The 23609-nt window shown below is 48.5% G+C and overlaps 9 protein-coding genes across 9 annotated transcripts; 6 read left to right on the top strand and 3 right to left on the bottom strand.

The window, feature by feature from the left end:
* Positions 1-812: 812 nt before the first annotated feature.
* N7511_005152 (putative glucan 1,4-alpha-glucosidase) lies at positions 813-2947 on the top strand (the record flags this gene model as incomplete). Its single annotated transcript, XM_057127529.1, has 5 exons — positions 813-1038; positions 1099-1385; positions 1433-1529; positions 1576-2213; positions 2273-2947. The coding sequence occupies 5 exons, from the start codon at positions 813-815 to the stop codon at positions 2945-2947; spliced, it is 1923 nt and encodes a 640-aa protein (XP_056984046.1).
* A 271-nt stretch (positions 2948-3218) lies between these two features.
* N7511_005153 (uncharacterized protein) lies at positions 3219-5173 on the bottom strand (the record flags this gene model as incomplete). Its single annotated transcript, XM_057127530.1, has 7 exons — positions 3219-3286; positions 3340-3445; positions 3501-4335; positions 4387-4605; positions 4660-4742; positions 4806-4942; positions 5002-5173. 7 exons carry the CDS (start codon positions 5171-5173, stop codon positions 3219-3221), a joined length of 1620 nt encoding a protein of 539 aa, XP_056984047.1.
* A 503-nt stretch (positions 5174-5676) lies between these two features.
* N7511_005154 (sulfatase family protein) lies at positions 5677-7657 on the top strand (the record flags this gene model as incomplete). The annotated part of the gene is made up of 5 exons (XM_057127531.1): positions 5677-5998; positions 6047-6522; positions 6576-7062; positions 7130-7251; positions 7310-7657. 5 exons carry the CDS (start codon positions 5677-5679, stop codon positions 7655-7657), a joined length of 1755 nt encoding a protein of 584 aa, XP_056984048.1.
* Positions 7658-8221: 564 nt separating this feature from the next.
* N7511_005155 (uncharacterized protein) lies at positions 8222-9949 on the top strand (the record flags this gene model as incomplete). Its single annotated transcript, XM_057127532.1, has 5 exons — positions 8222-8370; positions 8438-9343; positions 9415-9567; positions 9630-9698; positions 9751-9949. 5 exons carry the CDS (start codon positions 8222-8224, stop codon positions 9947-9949), a joined length of 1476 nt encoding a protein of 491 aa, XP_056984049.1.
* A 611-nt stretch (positions 9950-10560) lies between these two features.
* N7511_005156 (NAD(P)-dependent alcohol dehydrogenase) lies at positions 10561-11696 on the top strand (the record flags this gene model as incomplete). Its single annotated transcript, XM_057127533.1, has 2 exons — positions 10561-10731; positions 10794-11696. 2 exons carry the CDS (start codon positions 10561-10563, stop codon positions 11694-11696), a joined length of 1074 nt encoding a protein of 357 aa, XP_056984050.1.
* Positions 11697-12374: 678 nt separating this feature from the next.
* N7511_005157 (alpha/beta hydrolase) lies at positions 12375-13408 on the top strand (the record flags this gene model as incomplete). Its single annotated transcript, XM_057127534.1, has 2 exons — positions 12375-12879; positions 12936-13408. The coding sequence occupies 2 exons, from the start codon at positions 12375-12377 to the stop codon at positions 13406-13408; spliced, it is 978 nt and encodes a 325-aa protein (XP_056984051.1).
* Positions 13409-16276: 2868 nt separating this feature from the next.
* N7511_005158 (uncharacterized protein) lies at positions 16277-17325 on the top strand (the record flags this gene model as incomplete). Its single annotated transcript, XM_057127535.1, has 2 exons — positions 16277-16779; positions 16830-17325. 2 exons carry the CDS (start codon positions 16277-16279, stop codon positions 17323-17325), a joined length of 999 nt encoding a protein of 332 aa, XP_056984052.1.
* Positions 17326-19394: 2069 nt separating this feature from the next.
* N7511_005159 (WD40 repeat domain-containing protein) lies at positions 19395-21106 on the bottom strand (the record flags this gene model as incomplete). Its single annotated transcript, XM_057127536.1, has 5 exons — positions 19395-19748; positions 19838-19894; positions 20018-20265; positions 20299-21028; positions 21059-21106. The coding sequence occupies 5 exons, from the start codon at positions 21104-21106 to the stop codon at positions 19395-19397; spliced, it is 1437 nt and encodes a 478-aa protein (XP_056984053.1).
* Positions 21107-21109: 3 nt separating this feature from the next.
* Positions 21110-22857, bottom strand: N7511_005160 (vegetative incompatibility protein HET-E-1; the record flags this gene model as incomplete). The annotated part of the gene is made up of 3 exons (XM_057127537.1): positions 21110-21485; positions 22417-22656; positions 22703-22857. 3 exons carry the CDS (start codon positions 22855-22857, stop codon positions 21110-21112), a joined length of 771 nt encoding a protein of 256 aa, XP_056984054.1.
* Between the last annotated feature and the right edge of the window lie 752 nt (positions 22858-23609).

Genomic DNA, 23609 nt, shown 5'->3' on the forward strand with positions numbered 1-23609 from the left:
TTTCCGTCGTTCCACTCCAATCGGTCAATTGAACCCACGCATGCTTGTCGCCTTGCGGGGGTTTAATCTCGCTAATGCTGGCGCATGCAATTTCACATTGCAGGGAATTTAGACTACATGCCGGGCCGAGATGTCTAATTCGCGCATTGAACAATGTCCGGCAATTCAGCAAACATCATGCAGGCACCTGCGATGCAGGACGCTAGTCGGCGCCAGTCTTCAAACGGTCGATCCTCCGAGTCTTAGCACCGGAATTCCTCACGGCCCCGCAGGTCCAAGGCAAATCATCGGCTTTTCACCCCCGGACTCTGGATGGCGCTGACTGCGACTGGTGGCCATGAGCATGCAGGTTCCAGCCAGTGCAGCCAGGTTCACATGCAGGTCATTTCCTGCCAACCTGCGCCTTTGCGCAGGCTGCGTGCCAGACGGAGTTGGTCCCACGCGTTGATTGGCCACGGCTTAGCCGATGCGCTAGACAAGGGACGGGGAATCTGCGGGGTGACGGAAATGAGAGCAGATGACGAGGGGAGACTAAGGCGCTATGCTATGGTGATGCTAAACACTGGGAGTGTATCGGCAGATATTGCAAGTAGGCCACTGACATTAGCATCGAGGGATTAATTTGGAAGTTGCTGAAGAGCAGTTGAGGAAAAAGATCTCCGCATGTTCTCCGCCCCAGTGCATACAATGCAATATTCCATGCACCATGCACAATGCACCATGCGACCGTGATTTCCAACTCAACTGCACTTATAAAAAGGTAGATCAGCCCGGACGATCCTCTCGGTCTCATCCCTCACATCTTCTTCATCATGGCTCCCATCTGGACTGCCCTTTGGGCGCTTACTCTTGGCCAAGCGGTGTTCGCCGCGCCACAGGCCTTGGCTCCTCGCGCCAGCAGTGTCGATAGCTGGTTAGCATCCGAGACTGTTGTAGCCCGACAGGGTATTCTGAATAATATCGGATCGGCTGGGGCGTATGCGGCATCTGCCAAGCCAGGAATTGTCATCGCTAGCCCCAGTACCTCGAGTCCTGATTGTACGAAGCAGCCCTAACCCCTTGCTCCTTGGATATGACAAAGGCTAACAGATGTGATAGACTACTATACGTGGACTCGTGACTCAGCCCTCGTGTTCAAGACCCTCATTGATATGTTCAAGAACGGTGATACTGCCTTGCTTGCAGTTATCGAAGAGTACATTAGTGCGCAGGCTTATGTGCAAACTGTCTCCAATCCATCTGGAGGCTTGTCTGGTGGTGCTGGATTAGGCGAGCCCAAGTTCAACGTCGATGAGACCGCTTTCACTGGTTCCTGGGGTCGTCCTCAGCGCGACGGGCCTGCTCTGCGAGCCACTGCCCTCATTTCCTTTGGTGAATGGCTCATTGTAAGAACCTATACCTTCCATAACCAAATATTTACTGATTGTTTCAGGACAACGGATACACTACCTACGCTACCAGTATTGTGTGGCCGATCGTGCGAAATGACCTTTCATACGTGTCCCAGTACTGGAACCAAACTGGATACGGTCAGTTTCTCTCTCCCCGAGACAGTTCCGTGCTAATACAACCTAGATTTATGGGAAGAAGTCTCTGGCTCTTCGTTCTTTACCATCGCAGCTCAGCACCGAGCCCTAGTGGAAGGAAGCAGCTTCGCCAGCAAAGTCGGCTCTTCCTGCTCCTACTGCGATTCACAGGCACCCCAGGTTCTATGCTTCCTGCAGTCATTCTGGACAGGATCGTACATTCTGGCCAACTTTGGCGGTGGTCGAACCGGTAAAGATGCCAATACTCTGCTTGGCAGCATTCAAACCTTCGATCCCCAGGCCGGATGCGACGATACGACTTTCCAGCCTTGCTCTGCACGAGCCCTCGCCAACCACAAAGCCGTGACGGATTCCTTCCGCTCGGTTTACACCCTCAACTCCGGCATTGCTGCGGGTGTCGCTGTGTCGGTTGGTCGGTATGCCGAGGATTCGTATTACAACGGAAATCCTTGGTATCTGTGCACCTTGGCTGCTGCAGAACAGCTTTATGATGCTCTCTACACCTGGAACAGGATTGGATCATTGACCATCACCAGTGTTTCTCTTCCCTTCTTCAAGGATCTATATAGCTCAGCTGCTGCCGGTACCTATGCCTCTTCCAGCGCAACCTATTCTGCTATCGTCAGCGCTGTCAAGACATACGCAGATGGATACGTCGGCATTGTGGTAAGTTCCCATAATAATTATTCGACTCGATATTTGAACCCTTGCTAACAGCCACACAGGAAACATACGCCATGTCCAACGGCTCCCTATCCGAGCAATTCTCCAAGTCCGACGGATCACAGCTGAGTGCCCGCGATCTCACCTGGTCCTACGCAGCACTACTCACCGCCAACGAGCGTCGCAATGCCGTCGTCCCCACCGGCTGGGGAGAAACCACCGCCAGCAGCGTCCCAGCCCAGTGCAGTTCCACCTCGGCCATTGGCACATTTAGCTCCGCAACCAACACCGCCTGGCCAGCCACCCTCACCAGCGCGTCAGGCTCTGCAACGACGACAGCCACCGGAACGACCACCAAAGCAACCACTACAGCCACTACAACCACAAAGACCACATCGACCACCACAGCATGCACCACCCCCACCGCCGTCGCCGTGACATTCGATGTAATTGCCACCACCGTTTACGGAGAGACCATCGAGCTCGTAGGCTCCATTTCCCAACTTGGAAGCTGGAGTACTAGCAGCGCTATTGCCTTGAGCGCTTCAAGCTACACTAGCAGTAATCATCTGTGGTATGTTGCTGTCACATTGCCTGCTGGCACGACTTTCTCCTATAAGTATATCCGTCTGGCTAGTGATGGCACTATCACATGGGAGAGTGACCCTAATCTGTCCTACACTGTGCCTGCGGCCTGTGGGACTACTTCTGCTACTATCAGTGATACCTGGAGATGATCATGGTTGTTTTCTTGGGTTGAAGATGAGGAGTGAGGTTTTGATTTTGTGAAATACTCATGACTGTTATCAAGGGATTAAATGGCTTGGTAAGAGGGTTGGGCCTGGGTTAGTTCAATGTGAATACGATTATATATTTCGGTATTTTCAGACCTTTTACGGTGCATTGGGAATTCTTCAGGCATGACTCAATTTACTAGCATCTACCTTGATTATGCCCATAGAAGCAGTAAAGAACATTGTATTGCTAGGATATATATTTTGACCAAATCTACAGCTGATGATGATGAATGAACAACCCAGTGAAAGAAGCTAGTAAAGAACAAGCAAGAGAAACGACTAGAAAATATTAGCGTGAGACAGCAATTTGGAAAAGCAATGTTGTCACTCACGGTAGGTATGCTTGAGTCCCCCAACATAACAAGATATGACAATATCTCGTATCTTGCCAGTAAGATGCGCAATATAATTCGTATCCGCCATAGCGCGTCGAATGACCTGATACGGCACGGTTAGCAATATCCAGCCAAAAAGACAGACAGGCAAGACATACCTTGTCCGACCCCGGTCCTTGAAGATTCTTCCTTAGCTCACGCTGGAACTCCATCCCCAGAACGGAATTAGAAGTCGTCACTCCCGCTGTCATTGAGAACCCAACAAGAAGCATATAGCCTGCCGTAGCCATCGCAACTTCCTCCTGGGGAAGAAGGGCCGTCATTGCCACAAAGGCCGAGGCAGAAGCAATTCCCGTTCCTATTCCGCCAGGAAGAATGTAGAGGGATTCCCAGAACCCGGTATTTCCCTCCCACCGGAGAAAGAGAAGGACATATGAAATGGCCGCGACAAGACCAGCTGCTACGAGCAACATCTTGTAACGGCCTGTGCGCCGAATGAACAGACCCGCAAGCAGTGAGCCGAGGGTATTTCCCACCACGGCTGGAACGAGATGAACGCCCGCTGCGGTCGTCGATGCTCGCTGCGTGACCTGGAAGTACAGCGGGACGGAGAACAGCATGCCCAGCTGGGCGGTCACCTGCAGAGCTCCGATGGTGTATGCCGCAGAGACATTTGGTCTTCGGAGAATGCGCAGGTTGAAGATTGGTTCGCGGGCAACGTAGGCTTCCACAAGCACAAATGCTACCAGGAGTGAGACGCCCCCGGTTCCTAGTATGACGGTCCACCAGGAATACCACGGGAACGACTTTCCACCTTGATCGAGCAGAAGAGTCATGGCAGTGATGGATGTTCCTAAGAGGAACGTACCCAGGAAATCGATCTTAGCCCATTTGCTCCCTTTAGCGTTGAGGTCGATTTTCTCCTTCAGATCCAGCTTCAGCACCACCAAGATCGCCGCCAGGACCAGGAACGGAGCCTGCAGAATGAACAGCCTGACCTTGTCAGCATGTTCTATATTTCAAAGGACAGAACACAAAACTCACCACCGCCATCCAATCGTATCACTCAACCACCCCCCAATCGGACCCCCAAGCGATCGACCCAGCGTCATGGCCACATTGACATACGCGCGCCAGCTCGCAACCTCCCGCTTGGGAACAATATCTGTGATGATAATCGAGCTGATAGTCATGATGCCCGCTCCGCCACTGCCACTAATGGCCCGACCCAGAACGACCACCCACATGTTTGATCCAATGCCACTGATTTCTTCCCGTTAGATGGATATTGCGATGCAGGTGCTCGCACCGACTCACCTGAGAATACATCCCACTGCAAACAGGAAGTACGAAATAAGCAACAGTGGCCTCCGACCGTAGATGTCACTCACTTTGCCGTACTATGCTGGATTAGATGCTATCCAACCCAACTGATAGGATTTTGGAACTTGGATACCACATACCATTGGCTGAGCCGCACAGAGACCGAGGGTATACCCCGTCGACAACCAACTCGCATCGCGCAGTCGATTGAACTCGGACGAGATGCGTCCCGCCGCCGCCATGACTAGCGTCGCATCGGCATTAGAAATGAACTCGCCTATCGCGCGTTAGATGTTTGACATGGTGATAAGTTTGTCCTTTGTACGAGGTTCTTACCAAGTAACAAAACCGCAATGATAGTCGCTACACCCGCTATCGCCTTAGCCTTTGGTTCTGCACTCTCCGATTGAGATGGAGAGAGCAGCGGGCTTTCCTCATCGGGCGCATTTCTGTTCTCGATTTCGTTCGCAGCTGGTGATATGTCTGCTTCCGAGATGGGATCGGCCATTTTGAACTCCTAGCTGTGGACTGGATGCTGGAAGTGGTTCAGGGTTGGTCCGGGTCGAATATAAGGGTCCAGACGGGGTCAGCCACCATCCTCCAAAGACGTGATTGCATTTCGGCTATAAAATCACTGGAAGAAGTTGAATTAGTTCGGAGTCGGCGTTGATCTCATTCCACATGTTTAGCACGCAATGGACCCACTGCGATTATCTTGACTTTGGTTCCTGAGGCAGTTCGATGAATGTATCGATGTGTGTCAATGGCAGTTGATACTTGTAACTATAACTTAGAATTGAACTAACTATAACTTAAATAACTACAACTTGACTATAACTTGACTTATAAGTTAACTGACATAAATTGGATACTCCAGTGATTCTCATCTGCTCGGCAATTCGACCACCGCCATCACAGCCACGGATTGCATCATGTCTCCACTTGCACTCCCGATGTCCTCTTAACCAACCGTTTCCCCGACTTCATCTCATGTTATGAACTTATGCAGGTATGAAGTTATTTACAGCGTTCAGTCTATTTGCCGCAGTAGAGGGTGCTTCCCTCTTGCAGCTACAAGATGCCGTTCAATCAATCTTATCAAACGAAGCGCATGCAACGCGACCGAATATCCTCTTCGTAATCACCGATGATCAAGACTTGGAGCTGAACTCGATCAATTACACACCTCAGATCACCAAGCACATCCGCGACCGCGGAACCTTCTTCCGCAATCATTTTGTCACAACAGCACTATGCTGCCCGTCACGGGTGAGCCTATGGACCGGTCGCCAGGCGCATAATACCAATGTGACCGATGTCAGTCCGCCATACGGTGAGTCGCAACCCGAAAACAGTGCATGAAGAGGAGCTCACAGCGCAGGCGGATATCCCAAATTCGTGGAACGCGGCTTTAACGACGCCTTCCTCCCCGTGTGGCTACAACAGGCCGGCTATGACACCTACTACACGGGCAAAATGTTCAACTCGCACACAGTCGACAATTACCACAGTCCGCACATTAACGGATTCAACGGGTCCGACTTCCTCTTGGACCCATACACCTACTCCTATCTCAATTCCACATATCAGCGGAACCACGAGCCGCCTGTCAGCCACGAGGGCGAACACACCATCGACGTGATCACCGGGAAAGCACTCGGATTCCTAGACGATGCATTAGAAGGGGATCGCCCATTCTTCCTCGCGGTGTCGCCGGTGGCGCCGCACTCCAATGTCGACCCGCATGCAATTTCCTCAGGAAAGATCATCATGTCGGAGCCGATTCCATTGGAGCGCCACCAGCATCTCTTTGAGAATGTGACTGTTCCCCGCCGAGCGAATTTCAATCCCGACAAGGTAAGCCAATCCAGTCAATGTAGTACATCTCGGCAATTTTAACCCTTTCCCAGGCTAGCGGAGTAAGTTGGGTCCGGGATTTACCCCAGCAGAACGAATCGGTCGTCGCATACAACGACCACTTCTATCGCTCTCGCCTACGCGCATTGCAGGGTGTAGACGAGCTGGTCGATTCCCTAGTCACCAGACTGGAAGAGAGTGGTCAGCTGGACAACACGTATATCATCTATACGTCCGACAATGGCTTCCATATCGGTCAGCACCGATTGCCGCCCGGGAAGACCTGCGGCTTTGAAGAGGATATCCGGGTGCCGCTGTTTATCCGTGGTCCTGGCGTTGCTGAGGGCCTGGAGCAGGATGCAGTCACGACCCATGTCGACTTGGCGCCTACTTTCTTCCATATTGCGGGGATTCCGGCGCGAGCGGACTTTGATGGTACTGCCATTCCGATCACGCCGGATTTCGACGCTGAGAGACATGAACATGTTACGGTGGAGTATTGGGGTCGGTCGGTTATGGAGGGGGTTTTCAGTGGAATTGGTGAGTACCTTACAAGTTACAAGATAAGCCACATGCCCAAGAAAAGACCATACTGACATCAATTCAGGGCCGGGTGGTTCAACCATGATCTCAAATAACACCTACAAATCAGTTCGCCTTCTAGGCGAAGGATATAACCTATATTACTCAGTGTGGTGCAACAACGAACACGAACTATATGATCTGTCGGTGCGTACACAGCAACCACCACACAACTCATTAGAATCATCTACTAACATTCCTACAGACCGACCCACACCAACTACACAATCTATATCCAGGAACCTCTCTATCCACCGAAGATACCCAAATCCTCGGTCGCAGCATCAGCCAAGCAATCACCCGGCTAGACGCTCTTCTCATGGTCCTCAAGTCCTGCCAAGGAACCACCTGCATCCAACCCTGGAACGTTCTCCAGCCGCAGGACTCGGTGAGCACACTCTCCGACGCTTTAAATAGAAAGTACGACGGATTCTACGGCGCCCAGCCGCAAGTCTCATTCGACTGGTGCGCGGATGGGTATATTATTGAAGCGGAGGGAGAGCAGGTGCCGTTGATTAGTCGGTATGGCGTTTCTTGGGATGTGTGGGTGTAGAAATACATGTAACTATGAGATGAGATACCCTATGATATCTATAATTGATATCGAATGAATAAAAGCATTTCGTACATATAGTAATGCGCAAAACTTGAATTTGGAACGGAGATAGGTTATTTCATAGATCGGCTGTCATGCCAAGAATTCTCAGACATCGGATCGCGACACTGTACAGTGTACATAGTAGTACAGTAAAACGTGGACATCGGAAAAACCGAGTACCAATAAATAGCATAAATGCAAATGGAAGTAAACAAATGCAAGCGAAGTATTAACAAATCGGCAATTCCCAACCTGAAATGTTGTCAAATGCGCCATGATTGCGCCATACTTCCGCTCTTCGCATTGGCTGAAAGGGACAGGAATCGGCTGAGCGTCGATATGGCCTCGTGTAGACCGACGCAATCTGTGATAGAGGTGGAGTCTAGTGTGTTTGGTCTTTTCTTTCTCTATTCTTGTTTTTTTCTATAAGAATGGTGGATTGGTCGCGGAGATGGGGTAGATATTGACAGACTTTTTCTTCTTTCTTTGTGGTAGAATTTGTCTTCTTTGGCTTGCAAGATGTCGTCTGTCTCTTCGGCCGATAAGGTCTCGAAAGAGATCTTTGATGAGAAACATTTAGTCGATGAGCGGGTTGTTGAGGCTCCTAGCGAGACTGATCAGGTTATCATCAAAGACTGGGATGAGGAGGAGAGTGCCGTGACGCGAAAGTATGTATTCACCTGCAACCCATAGCTTGATTAAAACATACCCTAACCAACAATCAACAATCAACAGAGTCGACTTCATCCTAATCCCCATCCTCGCCTTCGCCTTCTTCGCCTTGCAAATGGATCGTGGAAATATCAGCGCCGTCCTAACCTCATCCATCACAAAAGACTTGCATATAACAACCAATCAAATCAACATCGGCACCCAACTCCTCTCCGCCGGCATCGTCCTCTCCGAAATCCCCTCCAACATCATCCTCCAACGCATCGGACCCCGCGTCTGGCTATCCGGCCAACTCTTCGCCTGGGGCCTTGTGGCCACATTCCAAGCCTTCGTGCAATCCTACCCAGCCTACCTAGTAACACGAATCCTACTCGGATTCTGCGAAGGCGGATTCATCCCAGGCGCACTATACTACCTGTCAACATGGTACAAGAAAGACGAGACGAGTCTGCGCACCAGTCTCTTCTTCTACGGCCAGATGTTCGCATCCGCCACGTCCAGCCTCATCTCCGCCGGTCTGTTGAAGTTGAATGGAAGCCACGGCATGGAAGGCTGGCGCTGGATCTTCCTAGTCGAGGGACTGATCACGATCTTCATTGCGATTGTCTTTACTTTGTTTGTGCCGCCTGCCGTTGGAGATGGTCGGCCTCTGATCTCCATGGGTAAATGGAGTTATTTCACCGAGCGTGAATCCCATATCATTCGGAATCGGGTTCTGTTGGATGATCCACGTAAGGCGAGGGGTCATATTCAGATTACCAAGGGTGATATTTGGAAGACGATCAAGGAGCCTAGAATTATGCAGCATGCGCTGCTGACTCTGGTTTCGATGTCTGGGTTCCAGGGGTTGACTCAGTATACGCCGAGTTTGATTAAGTCTTTGGGGTTCAGTTCTGTTCGGGCTAATGCGTTGGCTTCGGTGCCGGTGTATTGCAGTATGGTTTGGTTGGCTATTCTGTCTTTTGCTAGGTATGTTCTGTTATACCCTGCTGTGAGTGGGGTAGGTGATTACCGACAAGACACTGACTGAAATACTATAGTGATCGGACAGGCCACCGAGGACCATTTGTGCTTCTCGCCATCACATGGAATGTGATTTCGTATGTGTGTCTTCGGACAAGCAACGTCCATTCCAGTCAATGGCATGGATATGCACTCATCGCCGTAGCCAATATCTCCTATTGCAGCATGCAGTAAGTCCGACCATTTCAGTTCACCATTGATTGTATGTCAGAACCCCTGTTAACCCAATCAGTATCCTCAATGTCGGCTGGCTATCGTATTACTGCCGCACCCCCAGGAACGGAGTGTCGCCATGGCGTAAGTCTTTCATCCCTTATCTTTATCTTTAGCGTGCCGTGCTGACAGCTGTCCAGATTGGTCGTTATGGCTGCCAACTGCGCCGGTATCTCCGGCTCTCAGATCTTCCGCACATCCGATGCGCCTAAATATTTGCACGGCCTCACCGCAATTTGCTCGTTGGCTGGTGCATCGTGGGTCGTGGCGGCTGTCCTCTGCGCGCAGTATTATTACCGTCGGAGGAAGGCGGTGGCTCAGGATAGCAGTACGATATAAAGCGTCGGAAGTGCAGAGCTGTATATAATATCCCAGTCGTAAATATATGAATCACGTTAATAACTTCAAAGTTAACTGAAGTAGCTTTAGTCATCCGGTTTTCTCGGCACCATCCAACGTATGATCTCCAATAAGTGCAACTAATGTGAAACAGAACAGAACTGAGCAAACAATCCCGAGGCTCCGGTGTGAAGAATGCTTGGCACTCTTAAATCCGTGTGACGTCATCCAGTCAGCATGCATAGATGGACCTGCAGGAGCTTAATTGAACCCTGTCAGCGTCAAAGTGGTCCCTGTGCTGTATAGTACCATGGAAATCAATGTCTTCCAGTAAAGTTTGACTTGACATGCTGTCTCTTCGTCATGGATGGGAGGCAAAGTCTCTTCCCGGACATAATCCTAAGGCCGTGATGACCACCCACTTCAATGGGTCAAGTGGAACCATTTTATGAAGAACCAACCCGATATCCACAAAGGATCACAAATCCAGTTTCACAAGAGTTTTCTAGAAACAGGTCGATTATGAGGGTCCCAGTATAAAGGGGAGCTTGGGAGGGCCGGGGACCATGGTAGATCATCAATTGAAATCCATTTACTTCAATATCAACACAATGACTGATTACAAGTTCGAAGGCTGGTGCGGTCTCGGCCCTGAGGCCGCCGAGGGAAAGATGGTCTGGCAGGAGTTTGAGCCCAAGCCCTGGGAGGAGACCGATGTCGATATCAAGGTCACCCACTGTGGTATCTGTGGCTCTGATTTGCACACTCTTCGCTCCGGATGGGTATGTTTGCGCTATGTTGTTCTCTGTCTTTGTGATGTCGTGGCTAATGCTCTCTTTCACAGGGACCAACCAACTACCCCTGCTGTGTCGGACACGAGGTGGTCGGAGAGGCCGTTCGAGTCGGTCAAGCCGTCAAGGGTATCAAGGTCGGAGATCGTGTCGGTGTAGGTGCTCAGAGCGGAGCCTGTCAAAACAAGAACAAGGACTGTGAAGCCTGCGCCAATTCTCTCGAGCAATTCTGCAACAAAATGGTCGGCACTTACAACGGCGTGTACGCCAATGGCGGCAAGTCTTACGGCGGATACAGCACATACAACCGCTCGCCTGCACACTTCGTGATCAAGATCCCCGACGCCATTTCCTCCGCTGACGCTGCTCCCATGCTCTGTGGTGGAATCACCACCTACTCCCCATTGAAGCAGAACGGCTGCGGGCCCGGCAAGACCGTCGGAGTGGTCGGTATCGGAGGCCTGGGACACTTCGCCATCCTATTCGCCAAGGCCCTCGGCGCAGACCGCGTCGTCGCCATCTCGCGCAAGTCCGATAAGAAGGAGGATGCGCTGAAGCTTGGCGCGGATGACTTCATCGCCACAAGCGAGGAGGAGGACTGGGTTACCCGCCACGGCCAATCCCTAGACTTGATCATCTCGACTGCTTCATCGTCCAAGATGCCCATTGCTGGATACTGCAGCCTGCTCCGCTACCGCGGCACCTTCATCCAGCTCGGAGCTCCGGAGGACGGCGGCCTCGAGATCCCCGCCTTTGTTCTGATCATCAAGGGTATCAAGCTTGGTGGTTCGCTCATCGGTAGCCCTGACGAGATCCGCGAGATGCTCGAACTTGCTGCTGCCAAGGGTGTTAAGCCTTGGATCCAGGAGCGCTCCATGAAGGATGCCAACCAGGCTGTTGTTGATATGGATAACGGTGATGCTCGTTACCGCTATGTGTTGGTCAATGATCAGTAGATCGATTCATTGGGACGATTTATGAATGTCTGAACGGAAGCGATGTTGATATAACGATTTGGCGTACACTTGACAATAGAACAGAGAAATAAAAAGAAGATCATAAATGTCATATTTGTTGCACTGTGGGCAGCCAGGGTCCTCATAACCGGAGATCAATGCCAGATGTAGCTTCCCAACCTTCTCCCTCTTCCCGACTGACGGAGCTTTGGTCTAGTCACGGGAACCAGTTGGCCGGATCCCGGGAAATCTTGGGACCCGTTCAGGTGCATCAGCTGACCCAGTCAGGTGACTTGTGCTTACACACGCTTATTCAGCATTAACCCCGCAATTTCCCCATGAAAGCGGTGTGGGTCGATGGTAGAGCACGGACATACTTTGTCAACAAACTCACGGAGCTCTTTTCTCGTACGCATGTTTGTCTTGTGGCCTTTCTCACTGAGCTGGGTTATAATGGCCACATTTGGTATCTTGAAATCTATTACCTGGTGGACGATAGTCGCTTTTTGGGGAGGAAATGTGCAAACTCTTAGTTCCCAGCTTAGGGACATTGTTTCTGAACGTGAGGTTTTCTACGTTGGCGGACGATACACGAACTTGACAGCAAGTCTTGACTACTACTAAGTATAGGCACACAAGACTAATTGCAAATAGGACGATGCAACCAACTCTACATCCATGGCTATGATAGGGCAGATTTACGTGGAGAAGCTTTCCCCCAAGCCAGCTCCAGCCAATCCACCACATCCCATTATCTTCATTGCAGGCGCAGCTCAAACTGGCACTAATTTCCTGGACACTCCAGACGGCCGGCCAGGCTGGGCATCGTATTTCATCTCCAAGGGCCACACAGTCTATCTCTCCGACCAACCTGCACGCGGCCGGTCCTTCTGGTATCCCACACAGGGCAGAATCGGGTACCTTGGCTCCCCCGATGCTGTTTCTGATCTGTTCACGGACGTAGCAAACAACAACGACCAATGGCCACAAGCGAAGCTTCATACGCAATGGCCCGGCACCGGCCGCATTGGCGACTCAACTTTCGACGCTTTCTACAGGAGCCAAATGCAGTTCCAGATCGACCGCTTCATCAGCGAAGAACAAAATGCGCAAGCATATGCAGCCCTAGTCGACCTCATAGGCGACTGTTATATCATCAGTCACTCACAAGCGGGTGCATACGGTAACACAAGCCAAACACTAACTTATGACTCGCCGAGACAGTTAACCATTTCCTAGGCTGGAGGGTCGGAGACATGCGCCCCGACCTCGTAAAAGGTTTAATCCAACTCGAGCCATCAGGCCCACCATTCACGCTGCGCCCACCAATTGGAAATGACCCAGCGTTCGCATTCGGTCTCACCGACCTGGAAATCGGATACGAGCCGTCTGCGGGCAGTAATGCCGAGAACATTGAGACAACTATCGAGCCAGCCATCGACGCCGACCACGACGAGTGCATTATGCAGAAGTCCCCTGCGAAGCAGTTGACGAATCTGGGCAGAATCCCGGAACTGGTTGTTACGGGCGAAGCGTCGTTTCATGCGCCTATTGATTACTGTACTGTCAAGTATCTGGAGCAGGTTGGTGTAGATGTTGAGTTCGCGGATCTAGGCAAGGAGGGTATTCATGGCAATGGACATATGTTTTTCATGGAAAAGAATAACCTTGATATCGCAGATCGGGTGTATCAGTGGCTGGAGAGACTCTAGTCAATGCATAATACAGTGTCAATTCTGTCACTACGTTTTTCTGCAGTATTTGTGTTTTTCATTTAGGTTAATAAAGACCAGGATGTTTATGCCACGGCATATAGCCAAATGATAGCTTTTTGCCATTGCGTAACCATGGGTCTATGGATTCAGAATAATCAAGAGATCCTCTATACCAAATCTACAAGCTAGGTCAAAGATCCTGGCTCGAGGGGAAATATCACAGATTTATAAAGAGTTACTGTTGAGAAAATAGAATTATGTCTCATACGAACCAGTCAAGGCGCGAAGCCACGCGGGTGTTCAGACTACTGATATTCTCGTGGTTGAAGATGATAGTCCTCATCCAAGGGAAACAGCGCCAGAAAACCTCCCATCTTCGCAATCAAGGTATGTCGACCTTTAATATATACAGTAGACAGAAGTTGCGAAAATATCACCGAGTGAGAGTTAATGAAATCCCTCCACCCAACAGCATAGCCAGACAGTTCAAGGCCAACACGTAAAGCGTGACCAATGTCAAAAACACCACCCTCAGGTAACTGAGTACGAGCTCTATTCTTGACCTCTTCCCACTTATCAACGTCGAGGTCAAAGTCTGCTGCCATTCCCGACCTTTTCAGGATCTTGGCCAACTGGAAGTAGAATCTGCAACCGTGAAGAGTACGAGCCAAAACTCGAGATATGGACCTTGGCGTCTCGACCACGCATAAACCGCGTAGAGTATTCAGATAAATCCCACGTATGGATACCTATAGGATCGATACCACTTGCCAGAAGCGTCCCAGCATTTTCTAGTGAATTCACGTGAACGGTAGCCGTGAGTGGAGACTCGTAGTTGCCCTTGTTACTCCCACCGATGTTTGAATTGGGAGAATACCCAGTAGGTCTCCGTATGTAACGAATATATTTCTAGGAATAATTTCTTAGAATGCGATAGAACACTGATATTCGATATGTATAAGAAGTATCAACCGGAACGTGCCTAGCTTATAGAGCTTTTATTTATTATTATGTTTAGCTAATAGTGCCTACGTAATATAGTTAAGGTCTATATATCTATAGAGCGCGTCACTTACTACCTAAAGATATTACCTATAGACGGTCGATATTTAATCTTTTCTACGTATATATCCAAGTAAGTATATCTACCCGTCATACCTATAAAATTTTAGTTGTTAGTATTAACTATATTAGTATTACGATATAGGGAAGAGCTAAGTATATCTTATAGTGCTGAAGAAGATCTTTAGGTAGACTATAATACTAGTAACGCTATAGCAATAAAAAGCGTGCCTGTCGACGCGTTCAGCGTAACTTGATTCAGTTTTACTATCTCTATATAGAGTTTTTCTACAACGGAAACTCATAGTTAAGCTGTTATTGTCAGAACCATGTATGGAATTACTGGTTTGACAGGGAGACTGCGACCGAACGGGACACAGTGGCCGGACGGGGTGCGCTACTTGATGTGGTGGGAGAGCTGACTGCCTGACGGCAGTCATAGTAACCTTTTCGTTCAGTGTGCGAACTGCTAAGCTCTCCTAGTGGGTCGTAACAATTATAGAGGCCATCTCGATAATCTTTATTCCCGATATAGTATTTTAACATTCCGCTATACACTTATCGCCCCTAAGTTCTACATATTCTATTTAAGAGATAAAAGTAAATCCCTAGATAAGCGGTTCTAATAATAGATAGCTAACGTAACTCTTAAAACTATATCGTGTAGTGGGGAAATCACGAGATTTGTATGATTATTGCCTCAGGCAGTGATCTCCTCAAGGGACATAGGCAATCTACGACTGTAGAGAATGGGGGAGTTACAAGAATGCCACTCATTTCATGATTCAAGATTTATGATCATTATGCTCCTTGATATAGCATCTGGTTATCCCTGATAGGCGTCATCTGTCTAGAGCTCACAGACCTGACTTCTTGTTGGGTTTTCTTGCCACCATTTGTCGACCCGTCTGTTTTGACCAGACTGCCATCGAGCATCTCCCATTTCAATATAAAAATACATAGGCTCAAGATAAGAGACGGGTCATTAATGATTTTAGGCAATAGAAAAGTGTTACTAGGAAATTTAATCGCCGAGCCTTCTAGATTGGGGAATAAAGTACACGTACATTGCTTTAGACCCGAGGAACTACTTCGTATACTCAAACCTAATCTCCACTAGAAGTATAGAAGGGCCACCCTAAGGATCTTTCTATATAGAGAACTACAGATACTTCAATTATAAAGAAAGTAGGGTACTTATGTTGAGATTTATGGTGGTCGGCCATGGTTTATGCCATGAATGAGCCATGATGGCAACCGCAGTGATTCATCACCTGGGAAATCCAATTAGGACTAGCTTAAGGCAGAGTTTTCTGGTATATAAGGAGGTTCTCATACAAATGAGAATCTCCAGACTTAAACACCTCGGTAATCTATTGTTAGATTATCTATATTGTACGGTCGTACCGGTCATCATTCCTACTTGCATCGTAAAGTTTTAACAAATTAGTCCATTCACGGTGTAAATGTGAAGTATGCTAAAGAGATATATTTAACTACGCTCGTATCTAAAATGTAACCGCCTTTCCTAGATTCGAAGAATGGTCTCATTCAATTCGGTTAAGTCCTATATATAGACCGGTTCTTTACCTCGCTCCTATTAGTTAAGTATCAGAACTTTGTATGGAATTACTGGTTTCATAAGGAGACTGCACCAAACGGTATATTGATGGCTGCGGTCACGTGTAGCCTGACGGAGTGCGCTACTTGATGTGGTGGGTATTTGCCACGCACTCTGATATTCGCCCACACCCTACTCAATATAAAGACCCCAGCCACTACCTCCTCGAAAAGAACATTGCCATGGCCCCGAAGATCTTTTCAAAAATTTTCAAACGCAAAAAGGAGCAGCCCCCCGGCATCCCACCCAAAGAATGGGCGCCAAATGCAATCGGAATCTCGGATTCCACTTGCGAGATCAACGGCGATGTATCCAATCGATGGAAGCTTCCTATACCGGCACCAAAATATCGCACGGGCGAGATTGGCGCTCGCCCTCGAAACCCTCAGAATCAGAGTATTTTTTTTCGCCTACCAGTCGAAATAAGACGGATGGTATATGTTGAGCTCATGGGTAATCGACGAGTACATATTCGACATGTCTGGAAAGACCCTTCGCCATTCAGGCCGCGACCAAAGCACAAAGGACTTCAGTGGGATTGGTGGCATTGCGTCTGTGCCGATTCCGATACTTTTCCAGAGGACCGAAGATTTGACTACTGTAGAACTTGGGTTGATGAGGCGGCCGAGAAGAAGAAAGCGCCGAAAATCAACGGCGTGGAATGGTTGAGGAGCTGTCAAATCGGGTGAGTGGCCCTTTTTTGTAAATCAGATTCTATCTAACATCGTTCTTCAGCTACGAGGAAGCATTGGAAGTGCTTTATGGGACAAACGTGTTTGCGATGAACGATGCATTGGATACGCCTTTCACGATTTCGAGGAAATTTTCATCTCGATGTGTCTCGCTCCTGACCTCGATAGATATATCGATTCCGGTTGGTCTTTGGAATACCGAGATGCCGGAAAATGATCTAGCAGGAACATATTGTGCGATGTTCGATTTATTTGATCGGACATTCCGTGGTTTACGTTCTCTACGACTCGAGCTCCGAATGCCAGCATATGACCCATTTGTCGAGGATTTCGGGGAGGCCAAGATGAAGTCCATCCTTGAGCCGATGGACCGACTGTCAAAAACCAGATCTTGGACTCGTCTGCAACTTTGCGTCCCGGCTCTTTGGTACATACACTTTAAGAATTCCAAAGAAACAATGGGTCGGCAGGCCGAGTGGGAGCTCACAGAGACGGATTGGGCTATGTTTTTCTTTACTCCTTGTGTTGGCATGACTTAGCTAAATTGAGTTCACCAGCTTTGGGCACTCGTTGTTGGAAGTGCACCGGCCCACTTCAGGTTTGGATTGTTCGCCTCTTTTCTCTCCTTCTTCTTCCTCTTCGTGGTCTTCGAGGTTTTCATCAATGGAACCCGCAATAAATGTGTCACTTTTTCATATGTTCAACAATTTTAGAACGACAATGATTGAAGCTCTGATATTTGCACGGCATTGTTAAGTCTACCCATAGACACAACATGGGCTATATCATTTCTTTTGACAACCAATCGACCCATACCGGTGAAGCAATGCTGTCTGGTTGCTTTTTACTTGCTAGATAAAGATCTTCAATGGATTCATTGCTTTTGTAAGCTAACATGATATATATTTCACTACAAAGCTTACTTCAAGAAAGACGATAGATCTATACAATGTTGAGATTTATGGTAGCCGGCCATGGTTTATGCTATGAATGAGCCATGACGGCAACCGTAGTGATTCATCGCCTGGGAAATCTAATTAGGACTAGCTTAAGGCAGAGTTTTCTGGTATATAAGGAGATTCTCATTTACAAATGAGAATCTCCAGACTTAAACACCTCGGTAATCTATTGTTAGATTATCTATATGGTAAGGTCGTACCCGCTATCATTCCTACTTGCATCGTAGCCTTTTAACATATTATAGTTTAGAGGAGGTTAAGAATACTAAGTATTTCTAACGTATAGCCTAATAAGCCTATTACTACTATCTAGTATAAAATATACATTGTAGTGGGGAAATCACGAGATTTGTATGATTACTGCTTCAGGCAGTGATATCCTTAAGGAAAGGATATGGGCAATCTACGACTGAAGAGAAAGATAGACAGTTATAACAATGCCACTCATTTCCTGATTCATGATTTATGACACTTATGCTCCTTGATATAGCATCTGATTATCACTGTTAAGACTCATTTGCCTAGAGTACCTAACCTGACTTGTTGTTGGGTTTTCTTGCCACCATTTGTCGACCCGTCTGTTTTGACCAGACTGCCATCGAGCATCTCCCATTTCAATATATAAGACTTCTAGGACACATAAATCTATATTTAGGTATTGAAATAGGAACGGCGCGATGATAGTCTGGTTAAAACAGACGGGTCGATAAATGAAGGCAAAAACCCAACAATAAGTCAGGTCAGGGAGCTCTAGGCAACTGACGCCTATCAGGTATAATCAGATGCTATATCAAGGAGCATAAGTGTCGTAAATCATGAATCAAAAAATGATTGGCATTGTTATATCTGTCTGTTTTTCTCTATAGTCGTGCCTATATCACTTCCTCGAGGAAATCAATGCCAGAGGCACTAATAATGTATGTCGCATGATTTCACCACTACAGTATATAGGAATTGAAGTAAGAGCATGGGGAGGAAATAAGGGCCGAATCAAGTAGAGAGGAACGGCAAGGTCTTATTTACCTTGCCCTCCTAGTGAAGATGATTTTTCTAGGTTCCACCGCTTACCTATTAAATAAGACCATCTATATCTAGATCTTCTCTTTTTCAATTTTGTTACTAGAAAGCTCTATGTAGACCCATTTCTCCACAGCTTCTCTTTCTCTCTGCTACCTGCCTTTTATAGCGTACATATAGTATCGTAGTGCTTTCTTAAATAGTGTTTGTCGGTCAGGCTATATTTATAATTGAAGACGAAGTTGTACGGAACAGTGGTACTGTACTATAAGAGTTTAATGTTTTCGATATGAAGGTAATATATCCACTAAGAAGTACAGTAGACGACAAGTTCGGTTTCCGCGGGATTTACACTCTTTCTCTCTTTCTCAGCGCCATAGTGGGGAACTAGTCTGGATCGAGTTTCGTTGAAATTCGCCGTGTCTTGGCACTGTTACAGATGTGACATTCCCTAGACAGATATAAATTACATGATTCACCGGAACAATCCATACGGTTTGGGGAATAGCTAAATTACTTTCCCAGTGGTACTACGATGCCTCTGTATTATACAAAGTGCTAAATCAGCTAATGCATCCATGGATCTGTATTAGAAGGTAACGAAAAGGAGGCCTAGCGCAAAGGCAAGTAATTTAATTATTACGGAAACCCATAATCAAGACATTGCCCCTAGAGTAACCGAGAGCCAGCCTGTCGTGTCGTACATCTGAGCAGATGAAATAGCGATGCTCAACAGGAAGCCATATCAGATTTTCGTTTCCAAAGGCGACCCAGTCATTTGCGACGGAAATGTGAGGGTTAGATTGGCTCGAAATTCGGCCGACGATGGAAGAGACCGAGTCGGAACATCCCTCGAGGCTCTGTAGCTCCTTGCCTGTCTGAGCATCCCAGAGCTTGATCGTCTTATCATACGAGCTAGAGGCCACCGTTTGGCCGTCCTGGGAGAAGACCACCGACTGGACCAAATCAGAAAGCCCCTCGAGGGTCTGTAGATTCGAGTTCTAAGATTCCATCGCCGCTGGTAGTATCTCTATCCGTCTTGGCTTTTCGTGGAGAAAAGACTTTCGTATAACACTTTGTACTGGTGCAAAAACCAGTCCAGAATGATAAAGTTGCAGTGGAGCAATGCTTGCTATATGTGCGTTTTGAAGAGTATATCTTCTTGCATCCTGCAGAAATGCACGTATTTGAGAATTATGTTCATGCTATGTCTATCAGTACAGGACCTCATTACAACCTCCAACGAGGAACTTACATCAACCAGCCCCTGTAACTCATTGATTAGCACGATGCCCTCGGATATCATTCCTATCAGGCTTAAGGCTTCAAGCCAGTGAAGGAAATGATCAAGAAAGAACGGCAGAGCTAGGTGTTCGTCATCCAACTTGACTCCGCTCTTCTTCAAATGATGTACCCAGTACAAGCACGCATATTGAATATGTGATGGCAGACACCGGTCAATCCTTTGCCTGTCGAGAATAGTGCGAAGACGCCCCGGCGCTTCTAGTCCGCAAATATCCTATTTTAGATAGCCACCGTGGGAAAGCAACGCAAGACATCTGCCTGCAACCATCTGGTGGGTGGCCTTCTCATCAACACAAAATTCGTGCGTCTCATCCGGGTCTGCATGAATGAGGAAGTCTCGAAACGATTCATGGAAGACTCTCAGCGGATTCCCCGGGTCGCTTGGAATATCTAGAACAGAGTGAAGTAGCTTTAATCTGTTTTTCACGTGTTCAGTAGGAATGCCAAGGAGACATGCCAGTGGTGCAGCGCCAAGAGGATTTGCAAGGGTGACTATTGATCCCACAATCTTCTTGAACTCTGTGATTATATCGCTACGTACCGAGCCCTTGAGTCCATCGACCATTTGGCTTAAGACAGGCAGGTATGTCGCATCAAAGGTCCCACCGGCCTTGTGTTCAAGTATCCTTTTAATCCGATCGTCTGGCCCACCGACTAGCCGATTATCCTCGATGAAACGGCAGGTAGTAGACACAAAGATGAAAAGCGGTACAGAACTTTTTACAAGTCTGCGGAACTGGTTTGGGTCTGGCCAATCAGAACCGAGCTCGAAACTGGACCGGATTTCATCTAATCGAAACCTCAGGAAGGTTGTGATGTCCCGCTCTATCACGGCCTGTGGGATCTCGTGAACGGGAAACTCTATGAATTTGCCTTGAGCCCCCCGGAACCCGAGACGTATTGGAGGCTCAAACCGGCTGGTGACAAAGAATTTCAAAGGGACTACTGCTGAACGATCGTTCTACAGCAGCAACTTGATTATCGTTGTGACATCTTCATCACCCTCGCATTCATCGAGGGCATCAATCACGACCGTCATAGTCTAGGGAGCATCGTAAGGGACGGCCTCCATTGGCAGTAGGATCATTTTCCTAAACTGCTCTCCAAGCGCCGTTGCGGCGATACCTAGGTTGGCTTCAATAGCATTTCGCATGCGCTCAGCAGCCGCGGGCAACTTCTGGGCGAGCTGGGCAGCAATAGTGCTGAACACGTAGCGGGCACTCCCGCGATCGGATTCATTTCTCTTAAAAAAGAAGCTGGCCGCGAGACGACCCTGCTCGGCAAGTTCACCCGCCACGGTACGAGCGATCGTGGACTTGCCGGTGCCAGCCTTTCCTTGAAGCCAATATACATGCTCGCAAGCTATGGGGCCATCCGTCCATTGATTGATATTGCCAAGCAGCTGTTGGCGCGTATTTCTAAGGCAAGTCGCGACGTGTTGATTTGCATGGGAGTTGAATGCGGCGCATTCTACGGTGCGGAGTGTGTCATGAACAAACTTCTGGTTGCCGTTTAGCGTGGGTGTGGTCGTTCTTTCTCTGTTAGCTGGACCATCCACTCATAAAGCAAAGCGACATACGGTTTGAGTCTTTGCAAGTGTTCCCGAAGACTTTGGTGTAACGTATCTGAGAATTTAAAGTTAATAAGTAATTTAGGTAAGGATTCAGAGAATAATACTGAAATAATACTTAAAGAAACTGTAAATACAAAAGGTAATAATTTAAATAATGTAGTCCCGCCTCTTACACTTGTTCAGTCCAGAGTGGTCGGTATCGATAGGAACAGTTTGAGCACCATGGCCGCCTCGGGCTGAGTCTAGAGGAACAATCTAGGGATGTTAGGGAGCTTCCACGGAGGCACATCAGCACCTACTAACCCGACCGATAGCCATCCCAGAATGCGTGTAGCCTTCATTTCGCAAAAAGCTACAATCTCGGTCTTCTGTCGTCGACCCTCTTTCTCCTTCATACACTGAACAAAACATACATCCAAGTCGGAGAGCTGTGTTCGATTTTTCGCCAGGGAAAGGAGCAGCCCTGTGTTAGACCCTAAAAAGCCGGTCACGCGGGCTGCAATTGACCCTGGAATCGAGATAGGTGATCCCTGGTGAGGGGTCCCGAGGAAAATGATGCCACACGTGCTGTCCACGATGTCTCTCGCGGAGTCCTCAGGCTTGCACAAGGCCTGAAGAAGGGGTTAGGCCTATATAAAAGGGGAAACCGTGTTGCAGTATACCTCTTTAACGATGATGCCCCCGAAGCTATGCCCAATAAAGACGATCGGAACGCTCTGTGGCCTGTGTTAGCTTTGTCTTTGTTGGGTTCTGCAGTCCTTGCCCGATGTTTTGACCGATGTTCCACTAAGTCGTCTAGCAACCGATTGCCAATTTGCTGCGCTGACGTGATCGGGGCATCGATCAACCAGTCCGAGTTGTGCGCAAACGACAGGATTCTTGCGGTCGGAAAGTCGTCTTTCAATAGGTCTTTCAGCAGGTGAATACGTTTCCCGTGGTCCATACCAGCCGATGCCGATGGGGTACCTGTCCAGGTGTATTCCGGATGTGCCCCAAGGCCATGGACGGCAACAATCCTGCAGTGGTTAGCATAAGTGTCATGGTGGGGGTGGCGGCTCTTACTCGAAAGTAACATCCTCGCCCTTCTTGGGCTGGTAGACCGTGTAAAGACCATCGGGGCGGTCCGTCCTTCCCCGGCGGCGAATCTTGCCAAACACCGGGTATAGAACGACGACCGGGAGTGCGACCAAGGCGAAACACAACACAAATCCATTCATAGCCTACGTCTTGAGCACTGATCTCGGCTCAATAGCGGGTCGGACTCGTCACCCGGAGTAGCCAGTGCAAAGTACCACACGGTGATGCCACTCGGCTAGAATGAGTGACGAGCACATTCAAAGATACGGCACCTTTCAAAATGCTTCCCACATCACAGCAGATGTCAAGCGTCTTTTGAGAAGACTCTTCAGGCCTCACTCAGCTGAGCCATCGGCCCGACCTACTTATCACACCTCATCACTATTCAGAAGGCACGTGATGACACGAAGCAACAGACGCAGCAATCACCCTGGGAGGACGCGTTGGCCTACTCGGGGTCAATCTCATTCATGCTGTGACTGCATTGGGCAAGGGACAATGCGATGGGACGCGAAAAATTGAGGCGGCGAGATGTCGGGTAGCGTGCAAAACGGCATCCAGACAGACGAGCAATAGGTCCACGTCCGTTTATCCTCTCGTCATGACCCTGTGGCACTAATTAACATTATAATACGGAGGCATCGCAGCACTACTGGTCAAGTGATTTAGCTGTTTCCCAAAATGTATGGATTGTTCCGGCAAACCATGTAATTTACATCTGTCTGGGGAATGTCATACGTGTGACAATGCCAAGACACTGTAAATTTCAACGAAACTCGATCCAGAGGGGCTCTTGCCAACATTGAACCAATCATATGCATGTGAACCCACCGTTCTCTCATAGGGCTGGGTCACCTGACTTTACCCCACTTCTTCCGATTCTCTTTTCGCT

Source organism: Penicillium nucicola (assembly GCF_028828085.1).
Source record: "Penicillium nucicola strain IBT 29836 chromosome Unknown utg000005l, whole genome shotgun sequence".
In the NCBI taxonomy this organism is placed as follows: domain Eukaryota; kingdom Fungi; phylum Ascomycota; class Eurotiomycetes; order Eurotiales; family Aspergillaceae; genus Penicillium; species Penicillium nucicola.